We start from the raw sequence: 21,384 nt of genomic DNA on the forward strand, positions 1-21,384 counted from the left end.
GATGCATAGAGGTGAATTACAGTACAGTGTTAAAAAAAACCCCAGTATATAATGCATAGTGGGTATGTTCCGCGGAGGGGACCCCCATTTTTAACACTCAAATTTCCGTTCCAAGGCATAGCATTTTTGTCTTATTGAGAAAAAGAACAAAGAAATCTGCTCTAAAGCTTCGCTATTTTTTGTTACGCCGTTCTGGTCGCATTGATCTGCAACAATGAGCGGCCGAAGAGCGCTATCCGACCATCGCCTCTGCGCGAGCGAACCCGGCAGAGGCCGCGCTATAGTTGCAACGTGCACGCATGCCCGTTCCATAGGGATGCATGTACGCTGGCGATCCGTTCCAAGGACCCCCGTTTTCACAAACATTTGTAGTTCCGAAGCCCGTTTCGAGGACCCTCCTTTTTACAATAAGCCCGCTCCACGGCCCCCGTTTTTTGCCTCGCCCGCGGCACACCCCTACCACTTTTTGGGTCGAGTGCCTCCCCCCCCCCCCGGGGGGATAAAACAGAAGATTTTAAGAAAAATTTAAAAACAGATTTTACAGAAAGAAATAATCAAATCATTCTCTAAATTGCTATAAAAGGAAAGATTTTCTAAAATTTTACAGAACAGGTATGTTTGTAGAAAGAGGAAAACAGTCTTATTACAATAGATATTTTAAGTTACATACAGCAAATACCAATTTTCTGTTATTTTACACAAATGCATGTAAGATTACACAGTGCAGTAACATTACAGGTGAATTTCTGTTTCTTTAATTAGAAATTTTCCTTAAGTGAAGGGAGCCATATTCCTTGGTTTAAGAAAAGAGCTATAATTTTATAGTTTTGAAATCAAAATGTTATCCAAACAACGTCTGAATTACGATGATCAATTAAAGTAGCCCATCGATGAATCAACGCGGTTATATAAAAACTATACCACAATTTCATATCACGACATATCGCTGTATAGTCCTTCTATAAAACGAAGTCATGGCTTATTCAAGATCTTTCTGACAAACTGATTTGTAGGAGAACTTTCTACATTCTCGATCCCTCCATTTACCATGCATTCTGAGAATGTTCCATCCAACGTTCACACGGAGACACGCACTTTCCTCTTTGTGATCGTCGTTGGGATCACCAGCTGACCAGTCTACAAAAGAAAAGGAAAGAAGACAGAGGGTTTAAAAAACGGTCCCTACGTTGGTCTGACAAACTTATAATATAGTATGTGAATTCCGATTTCAATTCTATAAGTTAATTCTAAAAAATGCGAACTTTCTCTCGCGTAGCTCCGCTCTTGCGCTAAACTTATTCTACAAGAATTGGCCGTGTCAAATCCCTACGTTTAGATTATTGCAAATGTTATATCCACTGCACCATGGGAGTTCAGTTATAATAAGTCCATTTAAGAATATGTGATTACAATGACTTTCAAATATGATCATAAATATATATCAGAAACGAATTTAAACATCCATTAGATACACTTTTCCTGAATATGAAGTGGTCATCTGGTATCTATTTAGAGGCGGGGATTTCGTACGAAACATAACTGGCCTATTGTATTCTTCAAAAATATACGATGATTTCTCATCTCTGTTCAATTAATGGCGTTAATGAAACATTCACCTTTATCATTTTATACATCTATATGGGACTTTAAATCACAGTAATTAACACAACAGTCAATGTAATAAAAATAAAAAAAAAACAATTTTGCTCAAAATTTGGATTGCTGCATCATCTCCCAATATAATCTCAAAGATTATTCGAAATCTTTCACTTTCGTATTATGTCAACATTGTGATATTTCCACATTTTTGGAAGTTTAAATTGTGGCCTGTGAGGGCATATAGTCATTCCTCATGGTTCCCTTATTCCTGATAATCGTGATCCTATTTTTGTTTTCATCCTCACCTCACCTTTCTCTTTTGATATATTTCTTCTACATATCATTCTAAAGTTTATGTTATTGATAATATACCCTTTTTATTCTCTGTATTTAATGCATATTACTTTAAACGGCTGAATCAATTAACACTTAAAGGCTCGCTAAACGCTCGCTACCGCCGAAAATGACAATTTGCTAAACCATTTTGTTTCTGTTTTGAAAATTTGGAAACCAACTGCCATCCATTAGTTTACGTCACAACAAATCCATTACGATACAACCAACTTTGTGATAGTCGTTCAAGTGATAATGGTAGTATTATGCATGCAGTCATATAGGCCTATCCCTGTAACCCGTGATGTGATAATTGCACATAACTTGAAAAATGTTTTGGGGCAACATTCTTTCTTTCACCTACTGCTCGGTCGCTCTGCTCATTCGCTACATTATCCAATGATCACACCTCATGAAAGACGATCTTTGTCATCATGTCTTTCAACTACTGAAAATTCGCTCGCATTTGGACATTAACTGTGGTTCAGTAGTTGAAAACACAAATTCATTATTATAGCCATTGAAAAAAAAATATTTAGAGGTCTCTAACTGAAAGATAAAATGATTATGTACACGGTTATATACCCCCGTATGCATAGCCTAAGTTGTGGGTGTGTCCCCTAAATTTTTCATTTTCAGGTCAATATATTGCTTTCATCCCCCCAATGGTCGGACCAGATTTACGCCAGTGGGTATGGGACTGGAAATAACGAACTACAAACACTCCGGTATTGATTTAACACCAGCCCGGAATCTATATTTGTCCACACCAGAGAGTATTGAAACAACACCAGTTCGGAATCAAACCGATGCTGTTTTAATACGAATTGGTGTTGTATAAACACCTTTCTGGCGTACGAACAAAACGAAACTAGTGTTATTTAACACTTCTCTGGTGTGGACATATATTATGGCTCGGTTCCAAAGAAAATGAAGATTTCCGAGGTCATACCTATCTTTAAGGCAATAAACATGACGTAGGAAATTATCGCCCTATATCTCTTTTAACCAGCTTTTCCAAGATACTAGAAAAAAATTGTCTACTCTCGCCTCGTTGATTTTTTTTAAATAGCAATAATGTGCTTTCAGGTTCTCAGTTTGGTTTCCGCAGAAAGTTTTTAACAACACATGCACTGTTGTTATTCATCAATAAAATTGTCAGAGCTATTGACAGCAAGTTACCGACTGTGGGTATTTTTCTGGACCTCTCCAAAGCCTTCGATACCATTAACCATGATATTTTGCTATACAAGTTGTCTCACTACGGAATTCGAGGAAAGGCCTCGGAGTGGTTAAGGGACTACCTTTATGATAGACAACAATATGTTTATATTAATGGTGTTTAATCAACCTCTCAAACAATTAGATGAGGAGTCCCACAAGGTTCGACATTAGACCCGCTCCTCTTTATTTTATACATCAATGATTTACAGAATTCCTCTTTGGTGTTATCGTTTATTCTTTTTCCTGATGACTCCAATGTTTTTTGCTCGCATCATAACCCAAATACTCGTTTAAATATCATTAATTCTGAACTAACAACTGTTTTTGATTGGATACAGGCAATACATTGTCCCTTAACGTTGATAAAACTAATTTTATGCTATTCTCGGTTTCCAATTTAGCCGGTAGTATACTTATAAATAATAAAAAAACATCTCCCAGGTTGATTCTACCAAATTTTTAGGTACATGAATATACATCGACAGTAAGCTAACATGGCGGGTACAGATTGATTCCTTATGTAAAATATTATCTCATAACACGGGTGTGATAAACAAACTAAAACACTTTGTACCCTTTTATGTGTTACGTATACTTTATTCTGCTCTAATCTTGCCCTACTTCAATTACTGTATTCTTAAATGGGGTAATAGCTCCACAACCCTCTTTAACATTAACATTGTCCAAAAGCGTGTTAAAAGAATAATCAATAACGCTGGATTTCGTGCCCATACAAACAACCTTTTCCATAATTGCAAAATCTTGAAAATATCTGATTTATATTTGTACAACCTTGGTATATTTATGTTCGAACTCAAGAATGAAAATTTACCAGATGCCTTTGCGCCATTATTTCAACGCAATTTCATTTTATATTCCCATTCAACCAGACAAGCTAATCATTACCACCTCCCACAAACCAGAACTGTTTTTGCTAAATAACGAATTGGTTGATAGCCCCTCTCTCAATTGTTTTAAATGCAAGCTTAAGTTATACCTCTTAGAGAGGTACAATGCTAGATCGTACTGATGACTGCAAATAACAATTATAATTATGTTTTTTCTTTTCTTTTTTACTTATACTCTCTATATCCCTTGACCCCCCCCCCCTCCGTCTTTTTGGTCGTTTTCCAATTTCATTTTAGTTTGCTATTAATATTTTTATTTTTTCTGGTAACTTGATGCCTTTCGATATTTTTTTTTGTAAAACAATCTATGTTATAAATATGTATTCCGTTTCCACACTTGTTCGCTCAAAGTTAGAACTTATATTTTCCCACATTAGTAGCCTAATTATCTACAAGCTCTGCTTTTTATTTAGGCTCATCACTTTTTTGCATTTTGTATTGTACCATATATTTAAATACCATAGAGCTGTTAGCTCCATGTTAAATACTTATGTTAGATACTTAATTTTATCATTGATACACATGTTTATGAACACATTTGTTATGTATACACAACAAAAAAAAGTAAGTCCCCCCTAAATCAAATTGCTGTAACTTTTGAACCGAACTAGTTTGAGATATGATATGTCATAGGTGGTTTTCTGCACCCATTAAGCAACTCCTGGGGAAAAATGAGATCGATCGGTTGAGTCATGCATGAGTAATTAAATATTGAATTAAAAATGACCATTTTTAAAAGTCACAAGAGTCGTTTTTCAGTTTGTTCAAATACAAAGTTGGGCAAAAGTTGTTTTCAGGCGAATTTTATTGTGTTATGCTGTTTTACTATCCATCATTCAACCACTTCAGACAAGATTTTGATATCGTATGTTGGTTGAGTGAACACAATGTATTGCAGGGGCTGCGGAAGCGGGGGTTGGGCTTTAGCCCCAATTTTTTTCCAAAAGCATGTACAAAAATGTAAAAATGACCACATACTTTTTATTTTTGGCATGATCAGCCCCCCCTCACTTTTGGCCCAGTCCCCCCCCCCTCCACTTTGAAAACCGTTCAGCGGCCCCTGAATTGTGACGTATCATCGTAGGGATTTATGGTAGTATCCTCTACAACTTGTTAAATCATTTTAAAATTTGAAAATGGTGGTTTCCCCGATTATAGGCCCCTTCCCCTATTTTAAAATTCTGGATCTACCACTGATTTGTCCATACATTTAACTGATCCTGAGAAATTGTTAGGAAAAGAATACATTTATGCAGTATAGAGTATTAATTCCTAAGTTTTCGATTGTGCTCGCTCAACCATGAAAATGTTAAAAATTCGGAAAGTATGTGGTGATAGAAATGATGGATGATAAAAACAACAGCAATTAAAGTCACATTTGAAACCGAATTTGTCCCCAATAATCACTTTATTATCCTTTAAAATGCGTCTGTGACATTGAAAATACCTATTTTCCCACCTTGATGCGTGCTCACTCATCCATAAATAAACAAATAGATTTCATTTTTGCACAGAATTTTGCCCATAGGTTGATAAACATTACTGCCAAACGACATTGCTAAAGACAGCCTTGAAAAAAAGTTCCACCATATTGAATAAGGGGTTACTTATTCGTAAACATATGCACCCATAATGTACACAAGTCTATGAGAGAGGAAGTCAAAATTTTGAAATGAGGGTTTGTTTCATGGACGGTTTTTGTTACTTCTGCCAACAGTTATTTCATGAAACTTCGCACATGGCTCCAGATGAACATTATCCAAAAGGTGCGCACACCAAAATAGCCATTCGATGCGGCACAGAGTGGGGCCAAGGCCTTGAACTTTCTTCTCATTTGCATAATTTTCGAGTATTGTGTGCTCACTGATGCATTAAACATCGGGATTTTCACAAAAATTAAATCAAATGAACTATGCAAGGACGTTTGTGACAGATATTCATAGTTACAAATTGCATTTTTTCCAATAACGTAAAAAAGATATAATCACATTCCACATGTTCATTCAAGCGTGAATGTTTAATTAAACGCCTTTGAATCATTGAAGCATGTTAATTGGTCATGAACACAACGAAAAAGTTGAGAAAATATTATTTTCAGTTACCAAAATGAAACAATACTTGCCTATGATATTTGAAAATCGTATTTTTTGTTTTCAATAAATGTTCATTGAACCGTGAAACGATGAATACTGTTGAAGAAACTCTTCCCAAAAATAACTGTCATCATATTCAATCATTTTTATTGATAGAAACCTGTAAAATATCCAATTATAGCAAATTCGGACTGGTGTTTATTCAACCGTGAAATTTAGCCAAAAAAAAGTTGTATCGTCTTTTAGAAAGTACCTTTTATAAGCCTTCTGACTATTTTTCATGATGAGAATGTGGAATTAGTTCCAATAAAATGGAATCAAAGTCATGATATTTGGCTTGTGACTTTTGAAAAGTGACATTTTTTTCCCTTCTGACGGTGCTCACTGAAGCATGACGTAAAATACGTCCATAACATTTACTCAGAGGGTAGCTTATTAAATTACCTACACGCTCATGTAAAAATATATTAAAAACTCGAATTGGTTTGGAAATTATTGATGTTTGCTTAAGGGGGATTTACTTTTTTGTTGTGTATATATTATGATATTTGTTTTTAAAGTGGAATCAATAAATGAATGAATAAATAGATTTCAGGCAGGTTTTAAGTCAACACCGGATTTTTTTGCAGTGTACGAGCTTTGTCCGGTCTGGAATCGGTTTCGTTGTCCAGTGTGAGCATATAGCATGAAAATGTTAACAAGATTACGAAGATCAGAATGAAGAAATATAGACCAGTTACTCACTCCAGTAGCCTTTGGTAATGTTGGCCAGATTAGGATCATCGGACCATTTTGCGTCTGTATTAAGACAGGACCAATACAAGGAATTATTTCCGCAGAAGCACCCTAGCCAGATGTCCCCCACCATTTTGCCGTATGCCTGAAGGATGAATTCATTTTCTTCTTTCGATTCGATCACCAACATAGTTGCGTTATACTCATTCTTACAATTGTCAGAATGCCATGTCCAGTACTTGTACATCGAAATGTACTTGTAGCACTTGCAGCCGAAGGTGTCCCAGCCTCGCTCGCATGTACTGTTGGTGTGGAGACCTTAAAGACGATGTAAATCAGATATTACAAGCATTATTTGACGAAGAGGGCCAATAAATAAGGTTTCTAGAACCTTCCATAGAATAATTGAGGGAAATGCAATGAAGGTGGATGTGGATATTGGCGGAATTCTGACACCATTCTCTCAACCTGACACCATTTTCTTAACCGGACATGGTGGCTCAGTGGTAGAGCGGCCGCCTCATGGACGGGGGTCGTGGGTTCGATCCAGTGGCCTAGCTACGGGGGGCACGTGCCCCGCCCCCCCAGAAATAAAGTTGGCAGAACAAAAAAAGGAGAAAGAAGAAAAGAAAAAAGGAAAAGAAGAAGAAAGACAGAAGAGGAAAATAAGAGGAGGAAGACGAGTGAATGAAATAATGTGAGGGGAATACTTTCCCCAAAAAAATATTTATGTTACTATATAAAATTTTTGCTTGCGCTTCGCGCCAAAATTGCCTGTTCGGTGAGATTCATATCTTTCCCAAAAGGCTGATATGGAGCAAGTTTTGAATTCAATATACACAACGTATTTTAGCTGGGACATCGAGCTTTCATTATTTTTTTTTCACTTACAAATTTTAGTGTTCTATAATATGTCCGCTGCGTGGTCACATTGTTTGATTTGCCAAGTTCATAATGTCTACGTGTATTCCATTATGTTCAATTAAACAGATGTATTCAGAATGCCCAGATTCTAGGTCTAAATCTAAAACATCCGCGACAGCCTGCATGTTCTTCATTTAAAATGGACTTAAATTATCCAGTTTCACATCAGAATATTAATAATTGTCTGCTCACGCTTCACGATCACATTATTAATAATACCCAATTAACTAAGTCCTATTTATGATTCACAAAATATGAATAGTGTCCTGTTCTTAGGTCTAAGATCTCAATTTCTTCCTCTTGCGATCAGTTGTTTAGTTGCATACCTATTCCATTTATTGATGCAATAGGTGCTTAGAATGACCATTTTTTTAGGTCGGGATGTCAACAAAAAATGGGCTCGCGCTCCGAGCTCGCATTATTGAAGTAACGTCTTCGTGGGTAACTGCATGTAAGCAGTCCTTAACAGGTCCATTTTCGATAATGCTAGAACAGTTAATACAAATTTCTGCTCGGGCTTTGCGCAGTGGCGTAGCTACGGGGGGGGGGCATGGGGGGCACGTGCCCCCCTGAGATTTGGTGTGCCCCCCCAGGTGCCCCCCCCCAGAAAAAATTGGAAGAGCAAAAAAAAAAAGAAAAGAGGGAGAAAGAAGAAAGAAAAAAGGAAAAGAAGAAGAAAGACAGAAGAAAAAAGAAGAGGAAAATAAGAGGAAGACGAGTGAATGAAATAATGTAAGGGGAAGACTTGCAATAAAAAAAAAAATCTTTTCATGTTTTACTACATAAAATTTTTGCTGGCGCTTCGCGCCATAATTGCCTGTTCGATGGGATTCATATCTTGCTCAATATAGGCTGATGTGGAGCAAGTTTTGAAGTCAATATGCAAAACATATTTTAGCTCGGACATCGAGCTTTCATTGTTATTTTTTTTTATTTACAAATTTAAGTGCTCTGTAAAATGTCCGTTTTATGGTCTACATATCAGCATTTGAAGCTCACGCTGCGTGGTCACATTGTTTGATTTGCCAAGTTCATATTGTCTACGTGTATTCCATAATGTTCCATTAAAGAAATGTATTCAGAATGCCCAGATTTTAGGTCTAAATATAAAACATGCGCAATAGCCTGCATGTTCTTTATTTAAAATGTACTTAAATTATCCAATTTCACATCAGAATATCAATAATTTTCTGCTCACGCTTCATGATCGCATTGTTAATGATACCCAATTGACTATATCCTATTTATGACTTACAAAATATGAATAGGGTGTTCCGCTTTTAGGTCTAAAATCTCAATTTTCTTTCTCTCGCGCTTCTCGCTCGCATCAATTGTTTAGTTACATACCTATCCCATTAATTAATACAAAAAAGTGCTTAGAACGACCTTTTTTTTAGGTCGGAATGTCAAAAAAATTTGCTCGCGCTTCGCGCTCGCATTATTGAAATATATACCGTCTTCGTGGGTAACTGTAAGCAGTCCTTAACAGGTCCCTTTTCGATAATGCTAGAACAGTTGATAAAAATTTCTGTTCGCACTTGGGGGTAAATACGAATCTTGTTCAGGATCACACATAATATTGCCCAGAAAATTAAATTTTCTGGAAAAAATACATTAAAGTAAAAAAAAAATCGCTCGCGCTTCGCGCTCGCACTTTTTATAAGGCTTATGAGATTATTTTATGTTTATGTTGTTTTGTAAGAATAAAACTAAGAAGTGACTGATATAGGTGAAGCTAATTTTGGGCCCCGTCCCCTATTGGCGAAAGTCGGATCCGCCCTTGTGGACACATACACACACACCGGAAAAATGGCCGGTGCCCCCCCCCCCCTGAAAAAGCAAGGACCCCCCAGTGCCCCCCCGGGAATAAAATCCTAGCTACGCCACTGGCTTTGCGTTCGCAGTAACCATCTAGTTACATACGAATCTTGTTCAGGATCACATATAACATTGCCCAGAATATTAAATTTTCAGGACAAAATACATGAAAGTAAAAAATGTAAATCGCTCGCTCTTCGCCCTCGCAATTTTTATAAGGCTTATGAGATTATTTCAGGTTTATGTTGTTTTATTAGAATAAAACTAAGAAGTGACTGATCGGGGAAAATATAGGGGAAGATAATTTCGGGCCCCGTGTCCCCTATTGGCGAAAGTCTGATCCGTCCTTGTGACACATACACACTCCGGAAAAAATGGCCGGTGCCCCCCCCCCCCCCCCCCTGAAAAGCAAGTACCCCCCAGTGCTCCCCAGGAAAAAAAATCCTAGCTACGCCACTGGTTCGATCCTCGGCCGAGTCATACCAAAGACTTATTAAAATGGGACCTTCTGCCTTCTTGCTAGGCGCTCAGCATTAAGATTGGAGAAGGGTAATAATAACAAAAAATATTATGCAGGGCCCGTTGGTAGAGCAGTTTCCTAACTGAAGTGGCTATCCTGGGTAAATAAAACGTTATTATTTATCCTGTAATAGTCCATGAAAGAAGAGGCATAACCTTAATTTATCATATATACTATATTGATTTATGGTTTCTTATCAATTCGAGGGTGCTGGTTATGAATCTGAATGATGCCACTCGTGTAACCACCTTGAGCATTTTCCGCAAATGGGAAAAATCCAATATGTCCGCCAAATTATGCAAATATGGAAATCATAAAATTGCCCGCACATTGGCTATGAAATTGTGTTGCAGGAGTGGAATACTCTCTGAAAAAATTGCCAGAATATTTCTCTTCTTGTTATTAAAAATGGCCGTCATAGACCCCTTGTTTACCTTCTATGTTCAATATGAATAGTACATGTATATAAGGAAAACTAATTTTCACAATAATTATCACTACACTGCAAGTAATTGTGATCTATGAACGAAGTAATGTATGGAAATCATCACTACAAACAATATAATTAATGTATGGGAAAACTACTGTATTTAATATTCCAAACGCTAGACGCAACAGGCCCAAACAGTATTATGTACAATGGCAATGGGGCCTAAAAATGAAAAAGAGTGAGCTGTTAAATGCATATAGATAAACGAGTGGAAAACTGACTAAAATCACAATCGTTAACGAAATATATCATTTACTAGCCATGTGTGTGATAAATGCTGTATTTTGATATTCAAAATGGCCGCCAAATACCCTAACAGTATTATGGACAAAAAAAAACAAATCACAAGAGTGAGCATTATTTTTTCATGTATTTGTGATAAATAAATGGAATACTGTCTAAAAATATATTTTTTAACGAATTGTATAATCCATCTTTTAAGTTTGTGTCACATACAGTAATTTGACTTTCAAAATGGCTGCTTTAGTCATTGGCTGTATTATGTACAATGCAAAATGGGAAACGAATTTTCACAGGAGTTAGCACCATAAATGCACGTAATTGTGATATTATTGTCAGAAAGCATTTTTTTCTACAAGATATATCATGTCTACGGCCAGGTTGGTGATAAATACTGTATTTTGAATGTCAAAATGGCTGCCTACAAGCTCCAACGGTATTATGTACAATGTGACAAATGATTTTGGCTTTTTAATTTGCTTGACTAAATGGTGTTTTATGGGTGAAATATTGTCTGAAAACATGATTTCTAACTAAATATAACATTATGTCTTATGTAATTTAGGTGATAAATACTATATTTCGAAATTCAAAATAGCCGCCATAATATGCCTTTTTGGAAAATTATCTGTCCCCATTCAAATTGTGCATAATGCGATAAGGCCTTTTTGCGGCCATTTTCAATTTCGAAATGCAGCATGTATCACCTAAATTAGACAAGATATGATACATATCATTAGAAGCCATGGTTTTAGACATTATTTTACTCTTACATCACAATCACATGGAATATTTATTGTTAAGCAAACTGTCAAAATTATGTGTCCCGAGTTACAATGTAAATGATACATTTTGAATTTCAAAGTATAGCATTTATTACCTCCATGCTCAATATGTGACGTATTCATATAGATGGAAATATTAAGACAACACTTTAACTCAGAGGTCACATCCTTGATGTTGTCATGGTTAGGGACTCTGATGATCGAGCTCTCTTATCGAAGCCTCGAGTCATACCTGGCATCTCAGACCACTCTGCCTTCTTATGGAAGGTCAACTTTCCCAAGCCGAGTCGGTCCCAGTCCACTTTAATCAGTCGCAACATCAACAACATCGACAGGGTGACTTTTGCGAACGACATCACTGAATGTGACATCATTGCTCCTAGAGAGTGCAGACTTTTGTGTCGTCACCGCCGTACATCGTTATAACTCTGAACTGGGAAGGATTCTCGATATTCATGCACCCCCGAAAGAAAGGAAAGTCCGGATTCATGTTGACTCTCCATGGTATAATGACAACATCCGCCCTCAGAAGAAAAAAAACGAAGAAGGCTGGAGAGGCAATGGCGGCAGTCTTCACTTCATAATCCACCGGGAACTCTTCTCTGCCCAGCGTGACCTTGTCATTGAAGACTGTCACGACGACTCTAAAAAACTCTTCTCTGTGGCTAATCGGCTACTGAACCGTCGACAATCATCACCTCTTCGTTCCCTCTCGGACAGCTCGCAAATGGCATCTACTTTCCTTCACTTCTTCCAGACTAAGGTCAAGATGATCTGCGATAGTTTAGCACCAGATGAGTCTCCACACAGCCAGCTCACTTCCTCCTCCTTTGAAACTATCCAACCTACCACTCCTGACAAGATCATGTTACTTTTACATAAACTTCCTCCCAAGTCATGTCAGTCAGATCCCATTCCCACCAATTTACTTAAGGATTGTTCCCCTTCTGTTGCTCAAATTCTCTCATATCTAATTAATATGAGAATAGAACAGGCATAAGTTCCTCCCTCTCTGAAATTTGCTCTCATTACCCCACTGTTAAAAAAAACCTCCCTGGACCAAAACTCCCTCCAAAACTACCGCCCAGTTTCAAACTTACCATTTTTGTTCAAGATTCTTGAAAGGATTGTATTCTCTCAATTGTCTGAATACCTTTTCAGACAATGATTTGCTCGATCCTTTCCAGTCAGGTTATAGGTCTAATCATAGTGTAGAAACACTACTTCTTGACGCGTCTAATTATATCCTACAAGGTATGGATAAAGGGAACATCACAGCTCGTCTGCTGTTAGACTTGTCATCTGCCTTCGACACGGTAAATCACACTATCCTTTTGAATACACTTAGTTCATTCGGTGTTAAGGGTGAGGCTTATAAGTAGTTTGAGTCTTATCTCTCATTCCACTCTCAGACTGTTTGTATCGACGGCTGTAAATCTGATGTTTTGCCTCTCTCTTGTGGAGTACCACAGGGTTCTGTGGGCGGGCCAACTCTCTTTCCGATTTATTTATCTGGCTTGCGACAAGTTCTGTTGAAACACAATATAAAATACCATATTTATGGAGACGACATCCAACTCATGATTTCCTTTAATTCGGATCAACTAGCTGCAGAAAGTTCCATCCATCGTCTTGAATCTTGCATGGTTGATGTTCACAATTGGCTGACTTCTCACTCCGTTAAGTTGAATCCAGCCAAATGTGAATTTCTTCTTTTTGGCTCCAAAGTACAGCTTGATAAAATCCACGTCGACTCCATCTCATTTTCTGGCCTCACTGTAAATTTGTCGAGTTCTTGTCGCAATCTCGGTATAGTTTTTTATTCTCACATGACAATGTCGAATCACATTTCTTTTGTTTGTAGATCAGTTCGCTACCAATTGCGAAATATTGGTTTTATTAGGAAATACTTGGCCACAGAAAAATTGGTTCACGCTTTAATTTCGTCCCGTCTCGATTTTTGGAAACTCCCTTTTGTTTAATCTACCCCAGAATAAGTTAGTCAAAGTTCAGAAACTTCAAAATGCTGCCGCTCGCATCGTTTCTCTATCCACCAGGCGCACTCACATTACTCCTATTTTAAGATCCTTACATTGGCTCCCTGTAAAACAGCGTATTATGTTCAAGAGTTTGTTGTTAACTTTCCATTGTGTTCATGGCTCATCTCCCCAGTACCTTATTTCACTGATCAAAAGTTATACCCCCTCAAGATCCTTACGTTCCTCCCTTTCCAATTCTTTTGTTACCCCCAAAGTTTCCAAAACCTGGGGTGAAAGATCATTTGTTTATTCATCCTCGAAGCTATGGAATAGCCTCCCTCATAACATCAAACAGTGCTTGACTTGTGAAACTTTCAAAAATTACCTCAAAACATTTCTGTTCAATTCTTCTTAATTTCTTTTATAATTTCCTAAAAAGCGCCTTGAGCACTCTACAGAGTAGATTTGGCGCGATATAAGTCTAATTATTATTATTATTATTATGAGGGCTTGTAGCGGCTATTTTGAATGTAAAAATACATTATTTATCACCTAAATGGCAGAAGAAATGCTATATTTAATAAAACCCATGTTTTCGAATTATATCTTACACATATAACAAGATTATATGGATCTTATAGTTAAGTAAATCCAATTTCTTAAACAATTATTATTCCCCATTTGCATTGTAGATAATACTGTTAGGGCCTAGGCCCCTATAGGGCCAATTTCGAATTTCAATACAGCATTTTATAGTACTTACTCTTGTGATTTTTAGGGTTCCCATTAGCAACGCACATTACTGTTAGGGTGTTTGGTGGCATTTTGAATATCAAAATACATCAATTATCATATACATGACATAACAAATTATACATTTCGTTAGCAATCATGTTTTCATTCATTACTTCACTCGAAGATCATAATAACTTGCATTAAGCGTTCACTCTTGTGAAAATTAGTTTTCCCCATTCATATTGTACATAAGGGGTCTATGGCGGTCATTTTGAATATAAAGTAAATAAAGATTTTCGCCAAAATCATTTTTAGAGAGCATTTTACTCCTGCAACACAATTACATACATTTTTATTAGGTTTTTCATGGGTAACTGCATATTTTGGCGGCCATATCAGATTTTGCAAAGTTTCAGAAAATGCTCAAAGTTACACGAGTGACATCATTCAGATTTGAAATCAGATACCTCGAATTGAAAATAACCCATCAAAAAATATTTTATATATGAAAAAAAATAACAATAGTCAGTTTTCTATGTTGGCTATCATGGACTATAACAATGTGCTAAAGGCCCCCTCACACCTGACCGAATGTAGGGGGACGAAGGGTTACGAATGGGAAAATGAACGAAATGCACGCGAATTCAACGAAAATTTCCGTCAAATCATGCGATCAGTAACTATTGTCAAATTTTATCAACGAAAGGTAAGCTAAGGGTAAATATGACATGCAAAGGATAACGATTTTTCGGTTCACCTCTTAAAGAAAACGAGCGAAGGGTTGATATAACCCAATAAGACGAAGGAACAGTGAGCAATGGTTTGATATGGCGTGCGATTAGAAACGAAGACGAGGGAATAGATCAGGAAATCTTGTTAGTTGTGTCATCGTGTTGCTTCGTTACGGATTCTTTCGAGATCGGTCCACTTTGGCAAAGGCCCGAAGAGGGACTATGCACGACAAAAACACACAAACTATAAACGAACAATTACCGCAGACTAAATAAGAGATGCGAATTCAAACAGTAGACCAACTATTTTTTAATTCGTCTGGAAATATTAAACATGTTGAAAATTTCCGCGCGAATTGGAATAATCGCTGCTGTTAGTTCAGAAGATGTACGAACCCAAACACGAAGGGTAAATATGATTTACTATCAGTTACCATTGAAAATGATTTTTTAATGCTTTTCACCAGCCATCGCAAGGCATATTTCAGGCAATTCGGTTAGGTGTGAGGGGGCCTTAAAGGATACACACAAAGAAAATTCACGAAAGTGATGATTATAGACAAATTATATATGAATGGAAAGGTCTTGTCTTTTTATACACAAATATGTCACTAAAAAGTCTTACAGATGTTGTGGAAATGCAAGAAATGAAATTAATAGAGACCCTTCTCAGCCCCCCAGCCGCCCCCATCAGGCAGACATTCACGCGATCGAAAACAGTCGAGAATAATGACGTCACATGATCGACTACACACTATCTCTCTGTGCATAATACACTGATACACCTTCCTGGTCATTGCTGGTCTCTATTTTTCTTCGAATTTACCGTTTTCTTCATGTGTTGTGATATCCGATTTCGACATCTTCAGACTATAAGAGAACCAGAACTGTGTTACTTTGTCCATTTTTATTGAATTATGAACTGGAAAGACCGATTTTGTCCACTCGACAGTCTTCGTTGTGTTGCTCTGATTCCAACAACAAGCTGTACGGTCCCATTCACTTGCTGCCGATGCAGGTTAATACGCTGTTTGATCCAGTCAAAAGTCAAGGTAAGCATGTTTGGAAACTGTAGTCTGTACTTGTTCTGACGATGCATTCAGGTCAGATGACAGATACAGATCTGATATAATTTTAGAATCATGCATTTTGGCATGACTACTATTAAAATTAAAAAGTCTTTATTTTAGAAATAATGTTTTTGCACAATTCCAGCAGATTTTTCTTCACAAAGACTTCAGTCAGATTTCTAAATAAACTGGTCAGGACTCAGGCGATTAAATTATTTAGGAGCACTGGCATGGACCATGGCTGAAAATATGCTGTTTCAGAGGAATGTTTGGCATTATCGTAGTTTTTGTCACCAGTCCATTCACTGCCGTTTATTTCGTCAACGGCGGTGATCCACTCCCATTGACTTTGTACACAACGAGCGCACAAACACCAAATTTCACGATAAGGCCGAATGTTTTCACGATAAGGCCAAATGTTTAAGTTTTTATTATACACAGGTCTAGTACCCAATGCGTTTATGCTCAGAAGGGGCCTGTATCGTATACATCCAGATACACAGAATTATATCACCATAATGCCGATGTCATGAAGCAAGACAAATTTTCAGCAGTGGTTACCCTGATCATGCTGATTCCTGGCCAAAACTAGAGTCTGGTGTTTCTTTCTGATTAGAGTGCTTCTACATATGAATGCGTAGTGCCTTCAACATAAAACAATGAAGATAAATGCATTCTTTGTAATGACACAGAGTACCGTACCTCAAGTGATTCACTACCGCTAAGCGGTAAGTAGAGTGGGGCCTACACAAACATCACTTGAGCGTTGAGGTAGAGCACCAGTGTTCTGAGTGGAATTTTTCAGGTGTCTAAACCTACTATTATTTGTTGTTGACCGGGAATTACATGCCACCGCACGTCGTCAATCATCAAGATAATGAAATTCATACTTTGATTTGATTATTTAAATTATTTCTTTATTTTTTCTCTCTTCTACACACAGATCTGCACACTTGCTGACTCTGGTGACTTCTGGTCTCTGCTCGCTACTTCAATCTGGGAGATTCCATCATGTCCTCTTACTGATTTGGATATAGCCATTTTTTTTTCACTCTTTCCAGGAGCTACGATGCAAGTTTTGGACTGATAATGATGCAACAGAAAATTTATCTTTATCGATCTTGGAAACGATTTTGAGCACAGTTTTGGAGAGAACTAAAAAAAATTGACTTGGACAGGAATACAGCTTGTCGAAAATAAGAACACACAACTTAAAACGAAAAAAACAATTTTAATGTTATTAGGGCATTTTGCAAGAAATTTTCTAATCAATCACACGTCCCAAATCAAGGGTAAGTCCTTTGATTAAAGACAAACATGTACATGTAGTTGAACTGCTATTGCAACTCGACCTTATTACGCTTGAATTTGAATTTAAGACTTACGCTTGATTTGCAATGGAACATAAGTTTCTTGCAGTGCCCCATATTTGTGTTTTGTTATCAGATATCTAACGTGCTGATTTTTCTCGAAAGGTATAATATATTTGTCCTTTTAAACGGTATTTGAATATGGGTACGCCTTTTATTTGTTTTCCACAATATTTATTGCATGTACATGTATGAACAGAAGTGAAATATTTATTGTGAAGCACTGAATGTTGTGTGCTGTTGTGTGATGGTTCATCATTTTTTTTTGTTCTAAGACTGTAAGCCTGGTGGGTGTGAGGAAGTGGCCTGGATGAAAGAAAAGTGAACATGTGCCCAATTACAGATTTGCATATTTTAAGACAATTTTGTTTCTGGATAAATATTGCTATGCATTCCCTACATTAAGAGTAAAGGAGAAGTCCACACAATCAAAAATTCATTTGAATTTAAAGAAAAATAAGATATTGCAGGAAATTTCATAAAAACTTTGATTCAAATTAATATAATTACTACTCTAACATTGAGAAATTTTGCCTAATTTATAAAACGATGATATGCTCATCTGTGTCGATGTGCAAATTACACTAACCGTTATGTCACACGCACTAAGTTCTTTTGTATTTTGTTGTTTGATATATTTACATGACATGTAGATTTGATATTTAATTTTCTATTTATTTTCTGAAAAATTTTCAGAGGGATTTTAATTCCTCCAAATAACATTTAGAGTTACAGTTCCGTAAATGTAACCTATTGTGTTCGGATGAAGAAATTCCTATACTCAAATCTCCAAAGAATTAAAAAACAAAATGCCACAAAAAAATTAGAAACGAATGTGATGTGACAACACTAATTTGCATATCATTGTTTTGTGACTGTTTTGAGTAAAAACAGCAAGGGAAATTACTCTATTCAAATAATTTTTAGTTGATGTGGACTTGACTTTTAACTCATCCTGTACCCCTCCCATCCCAAATAAGAGTAGAATCTAATCAAGAACTTGAAAATCAAAAGCAGCAATTAAATAAGATTTGATAAATACAGGTCTGAATGGGATTTCACAAGAAAAAAAAGCTGGGTAGGGACGAGAAGGAATAAAAAAAAATAACCATGTTAATCCGAGTTTTGAACCAGGGTCCTCGCACACGACAAAACGATGGCCAACACGTTTGGCCACAGACCACTCCCTACATTATCGTGTGCTTTTAAGATATATGAAACAAAGTCCGCTCGCCGCTGTGGGCTAATCATGTTTCGGCAATTCAACTGCAATTTCAATCATTTCGCGATGGATATTGCCATGTTATTTTGTGGTTCCTGACTTTGTTACGTAATGAAATTTCATAATTTTTTTTCAGTCGTGACGAAGAATGTCTATGCTTTATATTGATTATAATATCAATTTGTCGCAAGTGTGATTTCTAAGTGAAAATATGCTTTGTTTATTCAAATATATTTCTTGAAAAAAAATCATTTTTTCTAAGCTAAATATCGGTTACCAAAATACGTTAAATGTGCACTTTATTTCACTGTTCAGTAAATTCAAACTTTTATCTATATAACAAGACCAATCTTGTGAGGAATAAACAATTCTAAGAGCAAAAAACGCTGATTGAAAAGATCGTCTTCATGGGCTGCTGTCAGCTCAGCTGCTCACGCTCATTGTGTGACGTCACTCAGCTGGAGCTCGCAAGAGGACCGATGGAAGGCAGAAATATGGCATGAAAATAAATCATTTTTGAGAGCTGATTTCTGCAAACTCTAATGACTATTTTGAAAAGTGAAGTTATATATCTGATTAGTAATACTTCCCCTTTACAATGATGACCACAAAAAGGCATTATAAAATACTTTGGATTCTTCGGGTGTCTCCGTTAACAGAGGTCCTCTTACAACCGACAATATATCAGCCTGATGTTACACAGTGCATTTATTTACACATTGAAATCAATGTTGCTACTTGCTTTTGGCCCATATAGATTTAAGTGTTATACTTTTCTGTTCTTCAGTTGTCCACACTTTACAAACTTTGCTTTTAGTGGGCCATTCCATTTTTCCAACATATCTTGCATATTGTTATTATCAAATTGGAAATATTGCCTTCTGTATCAGGTGCATACTCTTTTTATTTGGTTTATTTGAATATTTATGTCATTATATTTTCTGATTTTATGTTTTGTTTATTGTAATTATTGCATTATAAAATTTCTGATGTTGTGTTTCATTTATTGTAATTATTGCATTATAAATTTTGTTGGAAAATGAATAAATGGATAAATGAAATGAATGAAATGTTTTGACTTCAGATGTGACTGGGTTTACTGTTAATAGGCTAACAACGTTTTTGTGCGGCCAATTATCACAGCTGCAAATGATCAACATAATACAACATGATACACTTAAAATGCAAGACCGTGAAGGGATCGAGGATTTCATTTCCCTTTCCCCTTTAAATACACTTACATTGACGAGTGGATACCATGCGCGACCAAAAAAAAAAAACACGTAAAAAGGATGTCTTTTTCAAGATCGGGCACGTTACGTTCGGAACGTAATAAGGGTGTCAAAGACACTAAAATAATGAAAAGGGTCTATTTTTGGTAAAACAAAAGCTACGTGTTCAGGGTTAAATTTGCGAGCAAATGAAAAAATAAGACTAAAAGGAATGTACTTATCGCACCAACAGTCAACACTACGTGTATAGAGTACGATTTGCGCGAGGTGTGGGAGGTGGGCTGTACTAAACCTAAGGATGTAGGTAAAGGTAAAACCGACGACCGACGTCCGTGACATAAATATCGCTTTACATGTGTCGGGGTTCAATTCAGGTAATACTTGCCAAGAGTATCGTTTGTTTCCAATACTTGTTAAGGTTAGGGTTTTACACGCCAATACTTTTTAAGGGGTGCAATTTCAGAATATGGAAAATACATGTTTAGGGTGCTTTTCTAGACCCCATGGTCGCGCATGGTATCCAATCGTCAATTGAAGAAATTTTATTTTCAAAGAAACCGGCGTGTCCTCTTGAAACTGATCTGTACCTAATGATGTCACGGTAAAGTCACACTGGGAATCAGACTCCAGAGACCAGACGGTCAAAAGTTATTAGACCTACGTTGTTACCAATGACAGACGATTAAACGGTTTGGATTCGGCTTCGTGGATGTGACTGTCGCCTTGGAAAAAAAAGTTATACTTACATTCCTTAGTGGGTATAGAGGTTGTTGGGTTTACAGTGGTATCTTCACTTCCAACGTCCACAGTGGTATCCATTATCCAAGATGCCACTCCCATAGCCGAACTTCCAGTTATGTTTGTATCTGTGGCAAGATCGAATGAAATAGATTCAGAGGCCGCGGGAACGGGAGGTTCAGCGTCCACAATTTTTGCCAAACTTCGTTAACAAACACGTAAAAATGACGTGAAAAAATCTGCTTATGATTTTCTGCATGGTCAGCTCCCCCCCCCCCCCCCTTCAAACCTGTTCCGCGGCCCTTGAGATTATAATAAGAAATGTGAATAATTCTGTGCTCATTTTATGTGTTTTACATGACATCTCAAATTTGTTTTCCACCTGAACATTGTTTAAATGACACTTATGACAAGGTTCAACTAGCATGTTCAATCCACTCCGTAGACACGTGGACTTTTAGGCAATCGACATTTTTTTTATTAAAAGCAAATTTAACATTTGACGTTGGTGCTCCTTTACTAATACTCCACAATGCATTGTTGTAAAGAGGACTAATCATGCCTTATTGTGTTACCATGTCACATTTGATGATTGAGCGATAATAATTTGCACAGGCCTACACTTACAAACCCTGCAG

The 21,384-nt window shown here is 36.8% G+C and overlaps 1 protein-coding gene across 2 annotated transcripts in view; it reads right to left on the minus strand.

The window, feature by feature from the left end:
• Nucleotides 1-558: 558 nt before the first annotated feature.
• The window catches only part of LOC121414249, a 30,821-nt gene continuing 9,995 nt past the window's right edge, over nt 559-21,384 (minus strand). Inside the window, exons 3-5 of one of the 2 annotated variants that reach the window (XM_041607363.1) lie at nt 20,755-20,874; nt 6,902-7,210; nt 559-1,137 (exon numbers count right to left, since the gene is read on the minus strand). In XM_041607363.1, the coding sequence (XP_041463297.1) occupies nt 980-1,137; nt 6,902-7,210; nt 20,755-20,874 (587 nt within the window). In that variant the 3' untranslated portion in view covers nt 559-979. The remainder of the gene's footprint in view (nt 1,138-6,901; nt 7,211-20,754; nt 20,875-21,384) is intronic. The other variant, XM_041607365.1, reaches the window with a different exon arrangement.

This window comes from Lytechinus variegatus, chromosome 4, assembly GCF_018143015.1.
Source record: "Lytechinus variegatus isolate NC3 chromosome 4, Lvar_3.0, whole genome shotgun sequence".
Classification (NCBI taxonomy): Eukaryota; Metazoa; Echinodermata; class Echinoidea; order Temnopleuroida; family Toxopneustidae; genus Lytechinus; species Lytechinus variegatus.